The 16,673-nt window shown below is 36.6% G+C and overlaps 2 protein-coding genes across 2 annotated transcripts; one reads left to right on the top strand and one right to left on the bottom strand.

The window, feature by feature from the left end:
- The first annotated feature begins 5,114 nt into the window (after positions 1–5,114).
- LOC137241293 (eEF1A lysine and N-terminal methyltransferase homolog) lies at positions 5,115–11,328 on the top strand. Its single transcript, XM_067768754.1, has 11 exons — positions 5,115–5,298; positions 5,407–5,529; positions 6,253–6,489; positions 6,804–7,017; positions 7,077–7,206; positions 7,266–7,395; positions 9,970–10,150; positions 10,215–10,395; positions 10,454–10,643; positions 10,706–10,845; positions 10,905–11,328. Exons 1-11 carry the CDS (start codon positions 5,207–5,209, stop codon positions 11,312–11,314), a joined length of 2,028 nt encoding a protein of 675 aa, XP_067624855.1. The 5' UTR covers positions 5,115–5,206; the 3' UTR covers positions 11,315–11,328.
- A 297-nt stretch (positions 11,329–11,625) lies between these two features.
- Sf3b2 (splicing factor 3b subunit 2) lies at positions 11,626–15,843 on the bottom strand. Its single transcript, XM_067768753.1, has 5 exons — positions 15,699–15,843; positions 14,296–15,636; positions 12,517–13,281; positions 12,204–12,448; positions 11,626–12,125 (listed from the first exon to the last, which is right to left on the bottom strand). Exons 1-5 carry the CDS (start codon positions 15,708–15,710, stop codon positions 11,756–11,758), a joined length of 2,733 nt encoding a protein of 910 aa, XP_067624854.1. The 5' UTR covers positions 15,711–15,843; the 3' UTR covers positions 11,626–11,755.
- Positions 15,844–16,673: the final 830 nt, after the last annotated feature.

Genomic DNA, 16,673 nt, shown 5'->3' with positions numbered 1-16,673 from the left:
CCTCTGTTTCGAAGTAAGCCTAGTTATGAAAATGAGCTCTAATGGTACTGAAGCCCAAATGCTTATTGGGTATATTCAACGCCATTTCGAACGAACGCAAATAACTGATAGGTTAACTAGAGTTTCAGTCCGCCAGATCGGCCGCTTAAGCTCAGCTTAAACTTCAGTTAAAGTAGACTGGAAAACTGCAGAATAATTTTAATCGTAGTTTAACTGACAAACTGAGTTGAACTTGTACTGAAAACCGAGCCTTAGAATCAATGATATTTGGCTGGAGAACAGTGGTCACTCCTTTTTATCGGAAAATAGACGCGGAGATTAGAGCTGGATTCGATTCGATTTTTTTAATAATAGATTTTTTCGATTCGATTCTAGAAAAAAATCGATTTAATCGTTTAAATCGAAACAAAACGTTTGTTTAAATTTTACTTAGACGGCCCATACATGACACAAAAGCCATGCGCAAATATAAAACGACGGAATTTGTACAAATGAAAATTTTGACATACACGGCTCAAAAAAACTGCGCAATACTCATTTTTAATGTAGCGCAACAAATGAAAGATGTGTTTTAATTGTATAAAAAAGGCACTAATTTTATAAAAAAAACACTATTTATTTTCCACAGTGCTGGTAATTTACAGTATAAGTCGAAAAACTCGCACCAGAAGCGTTTATTTTCCATTGTATTAATAATATATATTTTTTAGTTGCATGACCAGCTCAACTCATTGCAAGACTGCGCAATATCCATTTCTCAACTAGCGTAACAAATGAAACATTTGTTCTAATTGTATAAAAAATTATTACGTATTATTGAATTTATGTGAATTCCTGTTACAAGCTAGAGATGGTCCTTACGCCTTCGATATTAACATTTTTAAGCAACAATTACTGATGTTATATTATCAGAAACCACAGGTAAACTGTATAACATTCACCACACACGAAGAAAAAAGCATGTGCAATATTTGCAGACATGCGTAAATATCAAAATCGTTTTGATTTTAGCGCAGTTCTCTGCGCAAATAGCGCAACCAGTGCACACACCGGGCAAATCCTTGTGCAAATTGGTAATTGGCACAAGGATACTTGAGCCGTGTAATTGGCGTATTATTCTTTGTAACAATAGCTGTGTTTTTTATTCTTCTATAAACGTTTACGCTTAAACTTTATATGGACTGCCAAGCGACAAACTTTAAATACACCTCTGAAATTGCTGCGCATAAAATTTGTCCTACTAAATTTCAATACGCATTATACTCAGATGTAGCTGAAATATGTGTCTCTGTTTCACCCTCAACACTAATTCTATGTATTCGATGTGTGTCCACAATTCATCGCAACTGATTCAGCTATATGTTATACCCTATGGCCATCAGAGGGTTGTGTATCCGCTTTTCGGTACACCCTGTGATGTAGCTGTAGTTATTTAACCACTGCCGCTAGATGGGTCTCCTAAGCATTATCTAAGCGAGGATAGGCGTTTTATTTTCACGCGCAAACGAAACGTATACGCGTGTAAAAAAAAAACACGGCTAATGTACTTAGTTACGTACTTAACCATTTACTCGATTTTTCCCGACAAATAAAGCAGGCAGGGCCGTACTGAGGCTGGACCCAACCTAAGAGGGGCCCCCAAACCCCCTCGACGCAAAAGTTTCACCGAAAAATGTATACACTAAATTATGGGAAAAATTTTATTTTTTGTTTATTTTATTCAAATTCAAATCCAAAAGCAGATATCGGGATGGACGTCTAGGATAGAAATTGAGTAAAATACCGTATTCTACACATACTAAACGTCGATTTAGATCATCCACTAAAAATTCTTGGATTCTGAACTGTGGATGAGCGAAAATCGATGTTTCGAGGGTGCTGATTAAGCTACTATTAATTATCTTATTATTGAAAGATTTTAAGCCCCTTAATATGTAGTCGTGTAAATGGACACAATGAAAACCACTTACATATATACGAACGACTCGAGACTCGAGAACCGTGTGCGCAGATTATATTAAAACCTAGTAGAGGGACCCACAACTCGTAACACGCGTTGAAGTTATAATGTTTCTTAGATTTTACATTAGTCAAATGTAGTGATATAAGAATATTTATTTTTTTGTAACGCTGATCACTTGTGATTAGCGACACAAGTAGTACGACAATTTGGCTGTAAAAAAGTATGTAAAACTATGTATGCAACATAATATAAAAATATCCTACAAGCAAAACCTTTTGTGTCGTATAACCTTTTTTTTTTAGAAAAAGGGCCTCCTGTGAATTTTGCACAAGGGCCCCCACGACCTCCGGTACGGCCCTGAAAGCAGGACAGTTTCTATCTCGTTTCGTTGACTGCCGACAAAATTGGAAGCATCAAGGAATGCCACATGGGTCTTCACTTGATCCTTTCATGACAGTGAGATAATTAGTATAGTATATATATAGTATATGCCGAAATGTCATACATTTTGCGATTTTTTTAATCTTTTATTTCAAAACTCAGTATCATACCCATATAAATATGTATGTAATACTCCTATATTGCTAATACAATATGCTCGCAATGAGTTTTGCTTTCGAAATCAAAAAAATACAGCCTACGAAATTTTTGTGATTGTAGAAGCATAAGTGTGGGCAGAAAAAATTTAAATTTGGGTACATTCGATTTTTTATTACAAAAACAAAAACTTGTAAACAGCAATATATCGGCACTCTGATGTTTGTACGTGTACCCAGCCCGTATTAGCAATAGGTGTTTTTTTCCAAGCGAGCTTGAAAAAAACGCTTCAACTAGCTAAACAGTTTCATTATGCCAAAACCATACAGATGGTGGAAGTTTATCAGCTAATTGTTACTTTTTTTTAGCTGCTATGACATTTCTACTTCTAGCGCAGTATGTTTTTGACACTCAACCAGAGAATTACAAAAACAAAATACATGAAATGCGTGTGTTTGGTGTTTGTTTGTATGTGTGTCACCCTGCCGCCACGCTGTTATTTTGTTATTTTTGTTTATCTGCACCATCGTATGTCCATTTCATTGGCTCGTTCACAATAGTGCCCTATTTTTGAATATGCAACACTATACAACACTATCAATCCGGTCGACAATTACCTAAGCGGTTTCAACTGAAAGTGCTTAGCCAACTCAACTCGATTACTTTTTATTGTTGCTTTCCATGCAATTCGGTAAGCTAGCTTGTGTTTTAATTGTAATAGTTAGCAAAGAAATACAGCTAATATAGGAGTATTACATACATATATGATCACACCAAAAAATAGATGAACACATTTTCAGTATATTGCTTACCAGAAGTTCGCGGAAATTTCTTCATCTTTCTCTCGAAGCCAACAACACAATAAAGCTAAATTTATAAAGATAATCAGCCCTATTCTGCATTTCGACTTGGATTGGAATTTTTTCGATTTGGCAATTTTGGTATTCTGTGTTCCAATCTCTTTCGATCCAACTTCGAATTGTTCGATTTTTTGTATTCTGCATTTCGATCGTAGTTCCGTTTTTCTAAGTTGCAAATTAGTTGCCGGAAAAATATTTTCTTTTTATTTTTTTATTAATTTATAACAGAATTTTATCAAAAATGTAAGTAAAACTTGTTAAGAAACGTAGAAAGCTTCATGATGATTGTTTTTTATATGTTTCCAGGTCAAAAACAACATGTCGATGCCGAATCGAATTTCTTCGACGTATTTGCCCCACAAAAGTATCTAACACATACTTGAAAGCGTCCTTGTTAAGTCGAAAGTTTTTTTTGAACCTAAATAAGAAAATAAGTCTTTAAACTTTACCACTTTTAAGTTCAATTTCTTACAATTCGTCACTCATCTCAAATGGATTACACAAATCTCGAAATATTTGCCTTTCCATTCTCGCCTGGCAATTTTCGTATGCGTTGCTTTCCAACTCCACAAATAATGCCGTGGCTATTGATTCCATTATAATAGACAGCTATAATTTGCCAAAGCAAGCTGCCGGTGTGGAGGAAGGTGAAGCGAAAACGTGAACAATCCTTGCGGAAAGAATAAATAAACCTTTATAAAGTACTTTAGGCCAGTGCAATGAAATTAGCATCCTTAAAATTTAGAAAATATCAACTATATTCGTGCAGGAATCCGTTTTAACAAAACTCGGTGGCCACGGCAGGGAATTGGCCAAAAGAACGACAAAAACACAAAATGATGAAAGCACTTCACTCTAAAAAATATAACACTGCGGCAATATATTCTATTGTTTTTTTTTTTGTACAAAATGGCGTGGATAATAAAATATAAACGTTTTTCAGTGTTTTTTTACAAAAGGGGGACTCATGATAGCATATAAACTTATAAGGTGTAAAATTATATCCATTTACACACGCAGTTATATGAACGCACCTAGTAATACTCTTGATAAACTTGATTGTTTTTCAGCTGTATTATTTCCAAAAAAAATTTTTTGATTGTTATACAAATTAAAAAATCCAAGATTAAGTGAAAAATCAAAACTAAAACGTCTTTACTAAGATATTCTTATAAATTACTTGCTGATGTTGGAGATTTCTGATGAAAATGCCTGCTGTAATGTCTGCAAGGTTGCATTCCTTTGAGTTTATCGCGTTTACACAATGAAATGTGCGCGTAAATTTATACAAATTGTGTAAATGATTTTTCATACAAAATTTGACAGCTCGTGCGTAAACTAGATAAATTTATACGTTTACACACTTTATAAGGCATTTATACGGTTACATGAGTCCCCCTAAATTTTCTTTAATTTATTTTGTTCCAATGTTCACACATTCCGTACCAACAGCTGATTTCGAAAAATCATTTGCTTCTTCTCTTTACGATTCCGTCGTAATGCAGAATACCAAACTTCGATTAAAGCGGACCGTAGAACGGGAACGTAATCGAAATGCAGAATAGGGGTGAATAAAAATGACAGAATATGTATTTCCTCATTCGTCCGTAAAGCAGATAGTGATGAAAGCTTCGATGCCTAAAGAATCGAACGATTTAAAAAAAATAAACGATTCTACATTTCTAGAAAAAAGATCGATTAAATCGATTAAGAATCGAATCGAAATCCAGCTCTAGCGGATATGTTATCTGCAAACAGCTGTTCAAACACATTTCTTCCTTGTAGATATTTTTTGTACCCGGGTGGAAATAAACAATTATAGATATTAACTGCAATAGATTAAAAAATGAATTTGCTGCCAAAATCGCATGAGGAGTTTGCTCAACCAGAATATTGGAATACTTTCTTTACTAAACGTGGAGGAAGGGCCTTTGAATGGTAAGGTTACACGGGTTTCAGGGCGACAAATCAAAAACAAAATCACCTATGCTTATGTATATACATATATAAATATGATCTGTTTGTTTCAAATTTCCATATATTTAGGTATGGGGAATATCTAGAATTATGTGATCAAATACACAAATATGTAAAAAACACGGATCAAATATTAATGCTAGGATGTGGCAACTCACAGCTCAGTATGGACATGTACGACTCGGGTTTTAGGCAAGTAGTACATACCTAAGGACACTTAAAATGAATGGTAAAAGTCTAGTTGGGGGGTCGACTGCTACTACGCTACCAAAAATATCGAGAGAGGTGTCAAAACACGCGAATTAATCTCGAGAACAATAATCCGAAGGCGGAAAAGAAAAATTGTATCTGGTAGTAGTGCAGTTTACGGTACCCACCCTAAAGTTGGGTCAAGATCTTCGAGTGAGGTATCAAAAGACGCGTATTAATATCGAGAACAATAATCCGACGGCGGAAAAGAAAAATTGTATCTCTGTCCGGAGATATTTGCAGTTGAAGTTGGCGATTTTAATGTGGTTGTTGTTATGTTGTACCTACAAAAAAAAATTATGCATCACCGTGGCGGTAGCCACGGTTATACCACACACCCGGACTTGGCATGGCGTAGCCCAGGGTTACTTTGTATAAGCGCGGCCGAAGGCCGCCAACGCAGAAAGGTGTTCTGCGCAAAAATACTATGGATCCCACCCCCGGTTTCGGAGGTACCCGCGGGTCTTTTTTTCGGCTTTTCGTTAATATCTTTTGAACGAGTTAAAAATTTTTCCGCCTTCGGATTATTAATACTGATGTCCAGACGCGTCGTTTAACACCTCTTTCGATATTTTTGGTAGCGTATTAGCAGTCGACCCCTCAACTAGACTATTACCAAATGAATTAATTAAAGGCTTATTAACTAAACTATCTTAATACTTTTAGAAACATTACAAATATAGATATATCAATGGTAGCTATACGTAGAATGTTGGAACTAAACGAAAAAACACGTCCGGATATGAAATTTCTACAAATGGATGCAACCAAAATGATATTTGAGAATGAGCAATTCTCAGTGGCACTTGATAAGGGCACACTGGATGCACTCTTTGTCGATGACACAGTCGAAGTACAAAAAACGGTGGAATGTTACCTCAATGAAATCAAACGAACGATGCGGTAAAGATTAATAGCGTTTTCTTTGCTGGAAAAAATATTACAGCGTTGTTACCCTTACTCTTGAATTGTGTTACTTGGCGTTTTCAAAAATGAGTGAATTTGTTGGTAGTCGTAACCTCTTACTTAATCAAAGAAACATACTTTATGGAATATACACACAAACTTTTGAAAGCGCTGAGGCAATACCATTATTTTTATAAAAGAAAACGTCATAACATTAAAGATATTTTCCTGGCAGAAGCCTCGTATTTTATTTTTTATTTTATTTATTTATCAGTCTACAATATGTATATCTTGTTTTTGTATTTTTGCAGCTGCGGTGGACGTTACTTGTGCATTACACTGTTACAAGAGCACATATTACGTTTTATTCTAAAGTTTTTTCCACAAAATGGTTTTATGTTACGCATAGTTCACTGTGCCGATGTTGGCCGTGTGAATCAGGAAAGGAATGCCGATAGCACAGATAGTGTAACAATGCCCGTATTTATTGTTGTGGCTACCAAATTCAAAACCTTATTAGCACCAGTAATTTATAATATAATAAAGTGGGTTTTTATACCTATAGTTGCTATTTTATTTTGTAGATTCTAGAATTCAGCTTAGGGAAGGACAAAATGCAACGTGTCAAAACTGCTGAAGAGTTAACAAATGCGGTCACTGCCGTACAAAAGGCAGCGGTGATATGCAATGGACTGTATCGTACAAATATTGCAGGTATAAATATTTTCGTGTTTTTTAATCAAGCATACAAATTTTGTTTATTTATTATTAAGGGGAAAATGAAGTTGTCATGGATTTATGTCAACCAGGTGAATCAACTCCACGTTACACAGTACATGTACTGGATCAACCACCAGCTAGAGGCATGGGTAGATTTGCGGCATTTATTGTACCTCAGGGAAGGTATGATATTAGTATTTCGTAAATATGGAAGTATCGGAAACGAATTTTCTTAAATGAGCCATGAAATATGGACATATGTTTATACATAAAATATCTAATTAAAAACTTTTATTCGAAAAACGGTTTTAATTTTCAGTATAAAATATTTGATTTTATTGTTGTCACTATTTCGACCTCAGCTTAAAGTCATCTTCCGGAACATTTGATTGTTGTTTATCGAATTAATTGATAGTCGATAAGCAATCATCAAATGTTCCTGAAGATGACTTCTCATTTTAAAATATCGACAACAATAAAATCAAATATTTTATACTGAAAATTAAAACCGTTTTTTGACTTTATATATATGTGTGGCCTAGAGCTCAAAGAAATGTTTTTATTAAGTAACAAATTAAGACCGAAAATAACTACAAAAGAAACAATAAAATATCTAAAACACAAAAGTTTAAAGAACCATTAGGCTGAGCATAGTGATCCATTTTTTTTTTTTTTTTGTATAAATGAACCCAAAAACGAACTTTACATCAAAATATGCTGAGATAATGCGTTTTGTGAAATAAATTCTGAGATAGGGCTTTTTGAATAAAATTCTGAAATAAGTTCTTCAAATACTAAAAACGAAGGTTTCATGTAGTCATACCCAATCGTTACCTTAATGGTGCTTGTTACCGGAACTTACCGGATCTGCATACGGCGAAAGACGAGTCAACATCGATAACACTACCCAACCGAAGCTTTCGGGGAGTGTCATCGCTACAACAACAACAACGAAATCCAATCTTCGCGATCTCAAAGCATTTTGAAATAGTGATGAATAGGCAATTTAATTTTAATTTCTCGAAATCCATTTTTTTGTTGTTGTATTAACGACAAAGACAATCCTCGAAGGTTTTTGGGAGTGTTATCGATGTTGATGGTCCTTTGCCGGATATAGATCCGGTACGTTCCGGTAACAAAGTACCATTAAGGTACTAACCCAACCATCTCGGGAACGATTTATATAACCACATTAAACCTTCTAGGCCATCCCGCCCCCCACCCCCCAGTTCCATGAGGAACTTGGGGTCGCTAGAGCCTCGCCTGCTAAATATGTGTATGATACATTCATATTTGTAACAGGATTCCCGTCGTGTAGGTGAGGTTGACAATTTGGTTACGGAAGCTTTGAAGCCATAAAGCTTTGTATTGCGCTTATCAACCCCTTGAATCGCTCCATTTATTATACTCAGCGTGGTTTGCACACAGAGTGTATTAACTTTGATTGGATACCGGTTGGTTGTACAGGTATAAAGGAATCGAGATAGATATAGACTTCCATATATCAAAATCATCAGTATCGAAAAAAATTTGAGCCATGTCCGTCCGTCTGTCCGTTAACACGGTAACTTGAGTAAATATTGAGATATCTTCACCAAATTTGGTACACGAACTTACCTGGACCCAGAATAGATTGGTATTGAAAACGAGCGAAATCGGATGATAACCACTCCCACTTTTTATATATATAACATGTTGGAAAATACAAAAAACCTGATTATTTAGTAAATAATACACCTAGAATATTGGGCGTGGCACCGCCCACTTGTGATAAAACCAAGTTTACAAATATTATTAACCATAAATCAAAAATCATTAAACCTATCGTAGCAAAATTCGGCAGAGAGGTAGCCTTTACTGTAAGAAATGCTTTGAAGAAAAATTAACGAAATCGGTTAAGGAGCACGGCCACTTTTATATAAAAGATTTTTAAAAGGGTCGTGGTCGAATTAAATAAGCTATATCTTTGCAAAAAAGGGCTTTATATCAATCGTATTTCATTTCCCAAGTGGATTTATAACAATAAATAGGAAAAACTTCAAATTTAAAAAAATGGGTGTGGCACCGCCCCTTTTATAACTAAGCAATTTTCTATGTTTCGGGAGCCATAACTTGAAAAAAAATTAACGGATCGTCATAAAATTGGATACACAAATTTTCCCTATTTCTAGTAAAAATGGACGGGATTGGTTAAAGACCACGGCAACTTAGACATAAAACAAATTTAAAAGGGTCGTAGACTAGAATATTAAGCTATAATTTAGCAAAAAATAGCTTTGAATCAATGAAATTTCATTTATCAAGTTTTATTGTAAGAGGAAATGGGGAGATATTTTTTTTAAACGGGCTGTGCCACGTGTTATGTAGAAAAGTAAATCATCTGAAATGAAATATACAATTGAAGCGCACACTGAGTATATAATGTTCGGTTACACCCGAACTTAGACATTGTTACTAGTTTTTTTTTTTTAAACGAACAATTATTTCCAATCAGTTGAAACTTTTCATGTTAGATTTTTTTTGCAAAGAACATTTTGCAGCCAAAAAGCATTTTTTGGATTACTTTTTTCTATATCAGTTCTTCTTTCATATCCGATGTAAATATTGTTTTTGCCCATGTCGACAACAATGCCTGAGCTTCGTTAAATTTATTTGATTTGAGAAACTTTTTTTTTTAACTTCCAACTGAGCGCTATTGTTCTAATATTTTCAACACTAAAATATTTTGGAGTATGTACTAAAAGCTATTTTTTTTAGAGAGATTGAATGGCTTTTTGCCACACTTCAGGGCCGTAAAAAACTACAATCATCAGCGAAATTTCAACGATTAGCTGTAGTAACACTGCATCGAGACCATGCGTATTTATCATTAGAGAATGTAAAGGAAGAATTGACAGATAGCATAAAATGTCTCGCGCCTATTGGATTAACAGAACAGGTGGAAACCACAAAAGAATATAAATGTCTAAGCCCATTAATATGCGTTTCTCTCTCATTAACAGATACCTTTCTTATCATTGGGTGACGATGTAGGCCAACGTAAAACATTAGTAAGCGGAATATCTAAAATATCCGGTGAATTTCTTGTCGAGGAAGTGGAGGGTAGCAATGGAAAGGTGTTTAGACGTTTGTCTTTTCTGAATAATAAATTTGTTGTGCAATCAGAAGCATTGGTCAAAACAAGTAATTGTATACATAATGAAATATACCTTAAATATAAGGCATTCTTTTTGTTTTATAGTAAAATTGAAGGGCAAAAAAGAACGTAAAAAAATTGATTTTGGTTATTTGGCATGTCAACACCATTTATATATGTCTGCTGGTGTGCTATTAGCTATTGGACCAAAGCTGAGTGGAAATGAGAGTAATCATGTTGTTGTGGTGGGTTTGGGCGGTGGCGGCCTATGCAGTTTTTTACATGCAGCGTTACCGTAAGTCTTTTTTTGTCATCAGTATCAGAAAGCTAATTCATATGCATACCATTTTTCGATAGTGAATCGTTCGTAACTGCAGTCGAAATCGATCCTATAATGTTGGAAGTCGCTGAACAATTCTTTGAACTTAAACAAGATAAACGTTTTCATGTAGTTATTGATGATGGTTTAAACTTTTTGGAAGTTTGCAAAAATGAAGGTATGCATTTATTGTTGGTATCTAATTTTCAAAACATTCAATATTTCCTTCAAACACAGACATTAAATTTAAAGCAGTATTGTTTGATGTCGACAGCAAAGATCTAACACTTGGCATGAGTTGCCCACCTAAAAGTTTCCTTGAACCTGCCGTACTAGACAATATTAAATGTGCCATTGGTGAAAAAGGTCTATTTATATTGAATCTTGTGTGCCGTAATGATGCGATACGCAATGACGCTTTGAAACAATTGAATGATGCTTTCAAAGCAGTTTGTTCATATAAACTAGAAGAGGATATAAATGAAGTTATTTATTGTTCCAATAATACAAAGTACAAAACCATAGAAGAGTGGAAAAAAGAATTGGGTAAGGCTGCTCGGCTACTAAACAGCGCAGCGATAGAACGAAAATTGTATAATGAAGATATGTTGCAAGTAACGGAGTTTTTAAACGAATTAAAAATTTAAATTATTTCAATGAAGTGTATTGGTATCTTTTCTATTATCTTTATAATGGATAAAATTAAATTGTACTTATTTGCAAAATGGCCCTAAAATAGGAATGAAAAGTTATAGGAGCTATATAATATATTTAAATTTTCATAGATTTTGGGTGCTAACTTACATGTACTCAAAGGTGGTGTGTCTCTCAATCCCACTTCCGAATCATTGTCACTTTCGTGATCTCTCTTTGTAGTTCAGCAAATTCTCAACACTATAAGTGATGGCAAAGACTTCCTTTTGTCTACTAAAACCTTTCTTTACTCCGTTCAGTTAAATTTACTTTCTGCATTTTGTTGAGCAAAGTCCGCTCTATTGCTATGCGATTTTAGCGTTTATTATGGATTCTATGTGAGAAATGCTATCATTTAACACTTTCTTATGCAAACTATGCATGACTTGTGACACTTAAAATTTGAACTCTTTATATTTTTTGGTGGTTTTACTGGTCGTATCTGCTTGTTGACGTTTTCGTTTAGACTTTTGACGTGCCACATGCTCAGCCAACATATCTGAAAGATCCTCCTTTTGAAGATGACTTTGTTGTTCACGCATTTGTTGCTCATAGCGTTGTGCCATTGCCTCATTATCTAAGTCTAACTCAGATGGATCTAAGGCTAATTCGACAGTACCCTCACGATCCACTGCAACAGTGGTACGTGCTGCTGGTTTGCTAACGCCACTTATATCATAGACGTGCGTGGATCCCATCATAGAAGCTCCTACACGATCTGTGCGTTTTTCAGGTAGAACTTGATATAAAACAGGCGTATCGTTGCTGAAACGTATTGAATAAGAGAAGGGATTTTTATTAAACATAAAAGCTTGTTGCAATTGCGAGAACTTTACTACTTACTCTTCCATTTCGGTCTCAATTTTCTTCTTGCGTAATTCAATAGTTTCGGGTGTTTCCATACCGGCTGGTACACTTGTTAGGCCAGATGGGGTTACCAAGCCTTCAGCTGGTGTGACAAGTCCGCTATCGTCTGGTTGATTACCTAAATCTTCACCATCTTCCTCCTCCTCCTCGGACGACTCTTCAGATTCTGATTCTAATTCACCCCATTGATTGCGTTCAATATCACCTTCATCAATGCCACTCTATAAAAACCAAAACCAATAAAATTAGTTTCTTTTTATACAACTTATGTGCAACGAAATATGCTTACATCCATATCTATAATGTTAGTGCCAAATACATCACCATACAAAGGCTTGCCAGTTTCATCTACCGGCGGTTTACCCCAACCTCCGGCATGGTAACCAAATGATGTTCCCTCCGGTATGGGTGCATTTAAACCCGGTATCTTCAAATTGGGATATGATGGTGGTGGACCATAACGTTGCTGTGCAATTAGCCATGGTGGTGGAATTTTATGTGAATTTGGTCCTACCGGCATACCGAGGGCTATACGCAACTCTTCAGATAAATCACCTGGTTTCTTTTCTTTTAAACGCGTTTCATACTCTTTACCCTCATAATAGAGGTCACCATGTATGGTCATACGTGGCTTTGTTTGCCATTTAAAGAATGCATCGTGTAGTTTTTGATAATCTATATCGATTTTTCCCATTTTGGGGCGCACTCTTTCACGCATTTTAGATTTCAACGTTTTTGCATCGTCCTTCTCTTGAAGGGACTCACGCATTTCCATAATTCCAGTCTTTTTTATAAAGGCAGGCAAATCGAATGGTGGCTTCTCGATGCCGCGTTTGCCTTGTAAATATTTGCGCTTGAAGCACCAGTGACGTGGTACTTGCACAGTATTGCGATAGGCTTTCAATTGCACCAGCAATTTGGGATCCCGGGCGGTAACATCATGCATTTCCACAACATCCGGACGTGAGACCAATTGCTTTAACTCTGCAACGCTAAGGCGTGTTAGCTTCTTCAATTTACGCTTCGAAAGCTTTTCCTTGTCCTCTTTTGGTTCCTAAAATAAAATATAATAGTTTAAAACAGAGCTAAAAAAGTCAGTAGCGACGCGAGGTTGACGCTTAATCGTTCATCTATTTGTTGTTGTTGTCCCGGAAGGATTATAAGGACTTGGCTGTTGTTGGAGACGATTCGAGGCTACAGACCCTTTGTTTTTTTTTTTTTGAATTTTTTTGATTATTAATTTTAGGATATATATTTAATAAAGAGTTTCTTTATGGTTTACAGAAAAATCCTAACTTAATATATTTATTAGTTCATGGGTTGAGCTTACCCTAAAAATGCCAGGCTAAGACACTCAATTGGTTGGGGTGTTGCACGAGTGCAATATAGGGGACGTGGATGTGAGGCGACTGTGACCGACTAGACAGGCTAGGGACATGGGACGTTAACGCACAGACAAATGTCAGGCAAAGGGGGCGTTGCTAAAGTTTCGGAGTCAGAGCAACGCCCAAGGCTGCGTCGAGGTTTTACGCAGAAGGGGAGGGATGACTCCACCTGACACGGACAGACCTTTTCTTCTAGCTTTCTTCTCATACATTTCATGCATGAACTCTTCTTTTGTTTGTATAACTCTGGGTAAGGCTGGTGAGCAAAAACTCACCCCACCCGACGAGCTAGCAGGGGCTTGCCAGCATGCCAAGTGCCACCTCCGCCTTACCCAAACAGTCAGTTACACAACAATGAAGGATACGAAATAAAAGTGATTTCTCGTTAGCATACCGAATTCAAACCGGCGAAGATCTGCCGTAATCCGTTGGACTCCCTAAGCCTTCGGGGAAAGGATTTTCCGCGAAGGATACAACATCAACATACCGCCATAAAACTAAGAACATCGTCTGAAAGGTAATTTGAAAAGTTCTGCGCAAAAAAGACGGCTTTACGCTAAAACACAGCATGGGCTGGGTTCAAATTAGGTTATAGAAGCAGATAGTATATGAATTTACGCTGCAGGGCTCAGTGGATATGCATATATTCATAGTAATATTATATTTTCACAGCATTTAAGTACCTCTATTTCCTCGTCATCGTCATCATCCTGCAATTTATCGGCAGTTTTCTTTGGTGCTGTTGCCCCTTGAACTTCGGTAGCAGCTTTATCCTTATCTGTCGGTTTAGGTTTATTTTCTAATTTGAATATTTCAAAAACGCGATAAAACTGGCGGTACATAGGCGCTAAGTCTGCGATTGTGATACGTTCCGGCACATACTCAATAGTCACATCATCCCCAACGGCCTCTCCTGATTTTTCCTTTTTAAAAGCAGCTACATTGTGGTTAAATTTATTGGCCTTTTCTTTCTCTTTATTATTTTTATCCTTGTTATCCTTGCTGCCTCTCCGTTCTTTCTTTTTCCCCCTCGGATCTTCATTCTTCACATCCTCATCGTCGGTTTCATCATCTTCTCTATTTTCATTTTCCAATGCTTCTTCATTCTCGCCACCCGCACCCTCTCCATTTACACGGGCTTGTTCTCGTTGCTGACGCATTTTACGGTTTTGTTTCTTTCTCCGTTTTTTCTTTTTATTTTTCTCAGCACGACTTTGCTTAGCAGCTTTACCTGTAACACCGCCATTAAGTTGCATTTCACCTTCATCGTCGGAATCATCCCCTACATCACCATAATCATTGCCAATGACGCCACCGCCACCCATACTACTACTATTGATATCGTTCGACGTGAAATCTTCAGCATTGACATGAAATTCTGCAGCACGTTGATCCTTTAATGCCAGTACATCTTCAAGTGCCTTAGGCAAAACGACTTCAGTAGGTTTCTTATTTTTTCCATCATCATCTTCATTTTCACCATCACCATCATCATTACCATTCGCTTCAGTAGCATCTCCGTCATCACTTTCGCTTGGTTTTTCCACACGTATTTCCATTAGTGGCACCGGTCGATTAATTTGTTCAGATTGCTTAGCCATGTCCACACGTTGGGGTGGGCCTTGATTCCACTGCTGTGGTGGATGAATTTGTTGGTGTGGCGGTTGTGGCCGCATCTGTGGGGGAGGACCCATTTGAAGTGGAGACATCTGTTGTGGATTCATCTGCTGCGGTGGTTGTAGCATGCGTTGTGGGGGCTGTAGTGTATGCTGCGGAGGCATTGGTTGTTGTGGTGGCGGCGCTTGTTGTAATTGCTGCGGTGGTTGCTGCATCTGCACGGGCGGTGGAGGCATTGGCTGAGGTGGTGGTGGCAATTGTTGATGGGGATTTATATTGAGCCCAGGAGGAAAAATTGGTGGTACGGGTGGGCTAGGAAGCATGCCAGGTGGCGGTCTCATACCAAGCAAAGGGGGCGGTGCACCCGACATAGGCCCAGCACCAGGCGGCATCGGCATTTGCGGTGGCTGTTATATAAAAAATTATATTGCGTGTTACAATTGAATTTTTTTTTCAACATTGCCCTTACCTGATCTCCCATTTTAAGTTGTAAATAAACTTTTTAACTATTTTCGTTACTTCAAGTTCCAGGGAAATTTTCAAGATTGTGAAAGAGATGGTAAAGTTGTTTCGATTAACACTACCACGATCATTGTGAATTGATACAAGTGTTTGATAAAAACGTTCACAATAGTAAACAGCCTCGATCACCTGTTCAATCGCTGTTCGATACTTAAATTATTTTCTCAATAGTGTTTTTCAAAAATTTTGTAAGCAACTGGTATATTGCATTATTTACATATTTTAAAATATTTGCTTAACTGTCTGCTCATATTTTATCTAATAACTAGATTTTAGAAATTAAAGTCAATATATAGTCTGACTTTCTATATACAAAATTAAAAGAAAAGCTGACTTGAGAGACACAAATGGGCGATCCAAGGCAGTTCAATTTAATAATGGCGAGCAAAAGACAAACCTTTCTCGCATTCTCTGGCCATTCGCGACAGCCATTCTCCTTGTTGGCTATTATTTGACAAGTAGGTACGGAAATGGAGGAATAGAAAGATTTTTCACACATTTCATTTCATAACCATCTCCATTAATTAATGGTGCCTTAACCTAAAAATCGTGAAAATTTCATAAAAATGATGAAAACGAAAAAAATTGCAAACATATTTCACAAAAAATAGGTCTCTTAGTCATAACGTATCCAAAACAATAAATAAAATCTACAAAAAGGTATTAAATTCACCAACTGAAATATTTTTTGGTTGTAGATATGGCGAGAAACCAGAAACCAATTGGTTGGCTATGGTATGGTTATGGCGTTAGCGTTATGGTATAGCAACATTAGTTGTTGTTGTTGTTGTTGTAGCGATTAGTTACTCCCCGAAGGCTTTGGGGAGTGTTATCGATGTGATGGTCCTTTGTCGGATACAGATCCGATACGCTCCGGTAGCACAGCACCATTATGGTGCTGGCCGGACCATCTCGGGAACGA

Source organism: Eurosta solidaginis, chromosome 2, assembly GCF_040869045.1.
Source record: "Eurosta solidaginis isolate ZX-2024a chromosome 2, ASM4086904v1, whole genome shotgun sequence".
NCBI classification, from domain to species: domain Eukaryota; kingdom Metazoa; phylum Arthropoda; class Insecta; order Diptera; family Tephritidae; genus Eurosta; species Eurosta solidaginis.
Note: the sequence above shows the minus strand (reverse complement) of the source record. Positions and strands in the feature narration are given on the sequence as shown.

Bases quoted from the DNA above. Each gene is read 5' to 3' on its own strand.
- Sf3b2 (XM_067768753.1), bottom strand. The intron at 13,282-14,295 runs GTACTTAAATGC...ATTTTATTTTAG, and splicing joins ACGATGACGAGGAAATAGAG to GAACCAAAAGAGGACAAGGA. The intron at 12,126-12,203 runs GTAAGTAGTAAA...AATACGTTTCAG, and splicing joins ATTGAGACCGAAATGGAAGA to CAACGATACGCCTGTTTTAT.
- LOC137241293 (XM_067768754.1), top strand. From the start codon at position 5,207: ATGAATTTGCTGCCAAAATCGCATGAGGAGTTTGCTCAACCAGAATAT. The intron at 7,396-9,969 runs GTATGATATTAG...TATTTTTTTTAG, and splicing joins TTTATTGTACCTCAGGGAAG to AGAGATTGAATGGCTTTTTG. The intron at 10,846-10,904 runs GTATGCATTTAT...CTTCAAACACAG, and splicing joins GGAAGTTTGCAAAAATGAAG to ACATTAAATTTAAAGCAGTA.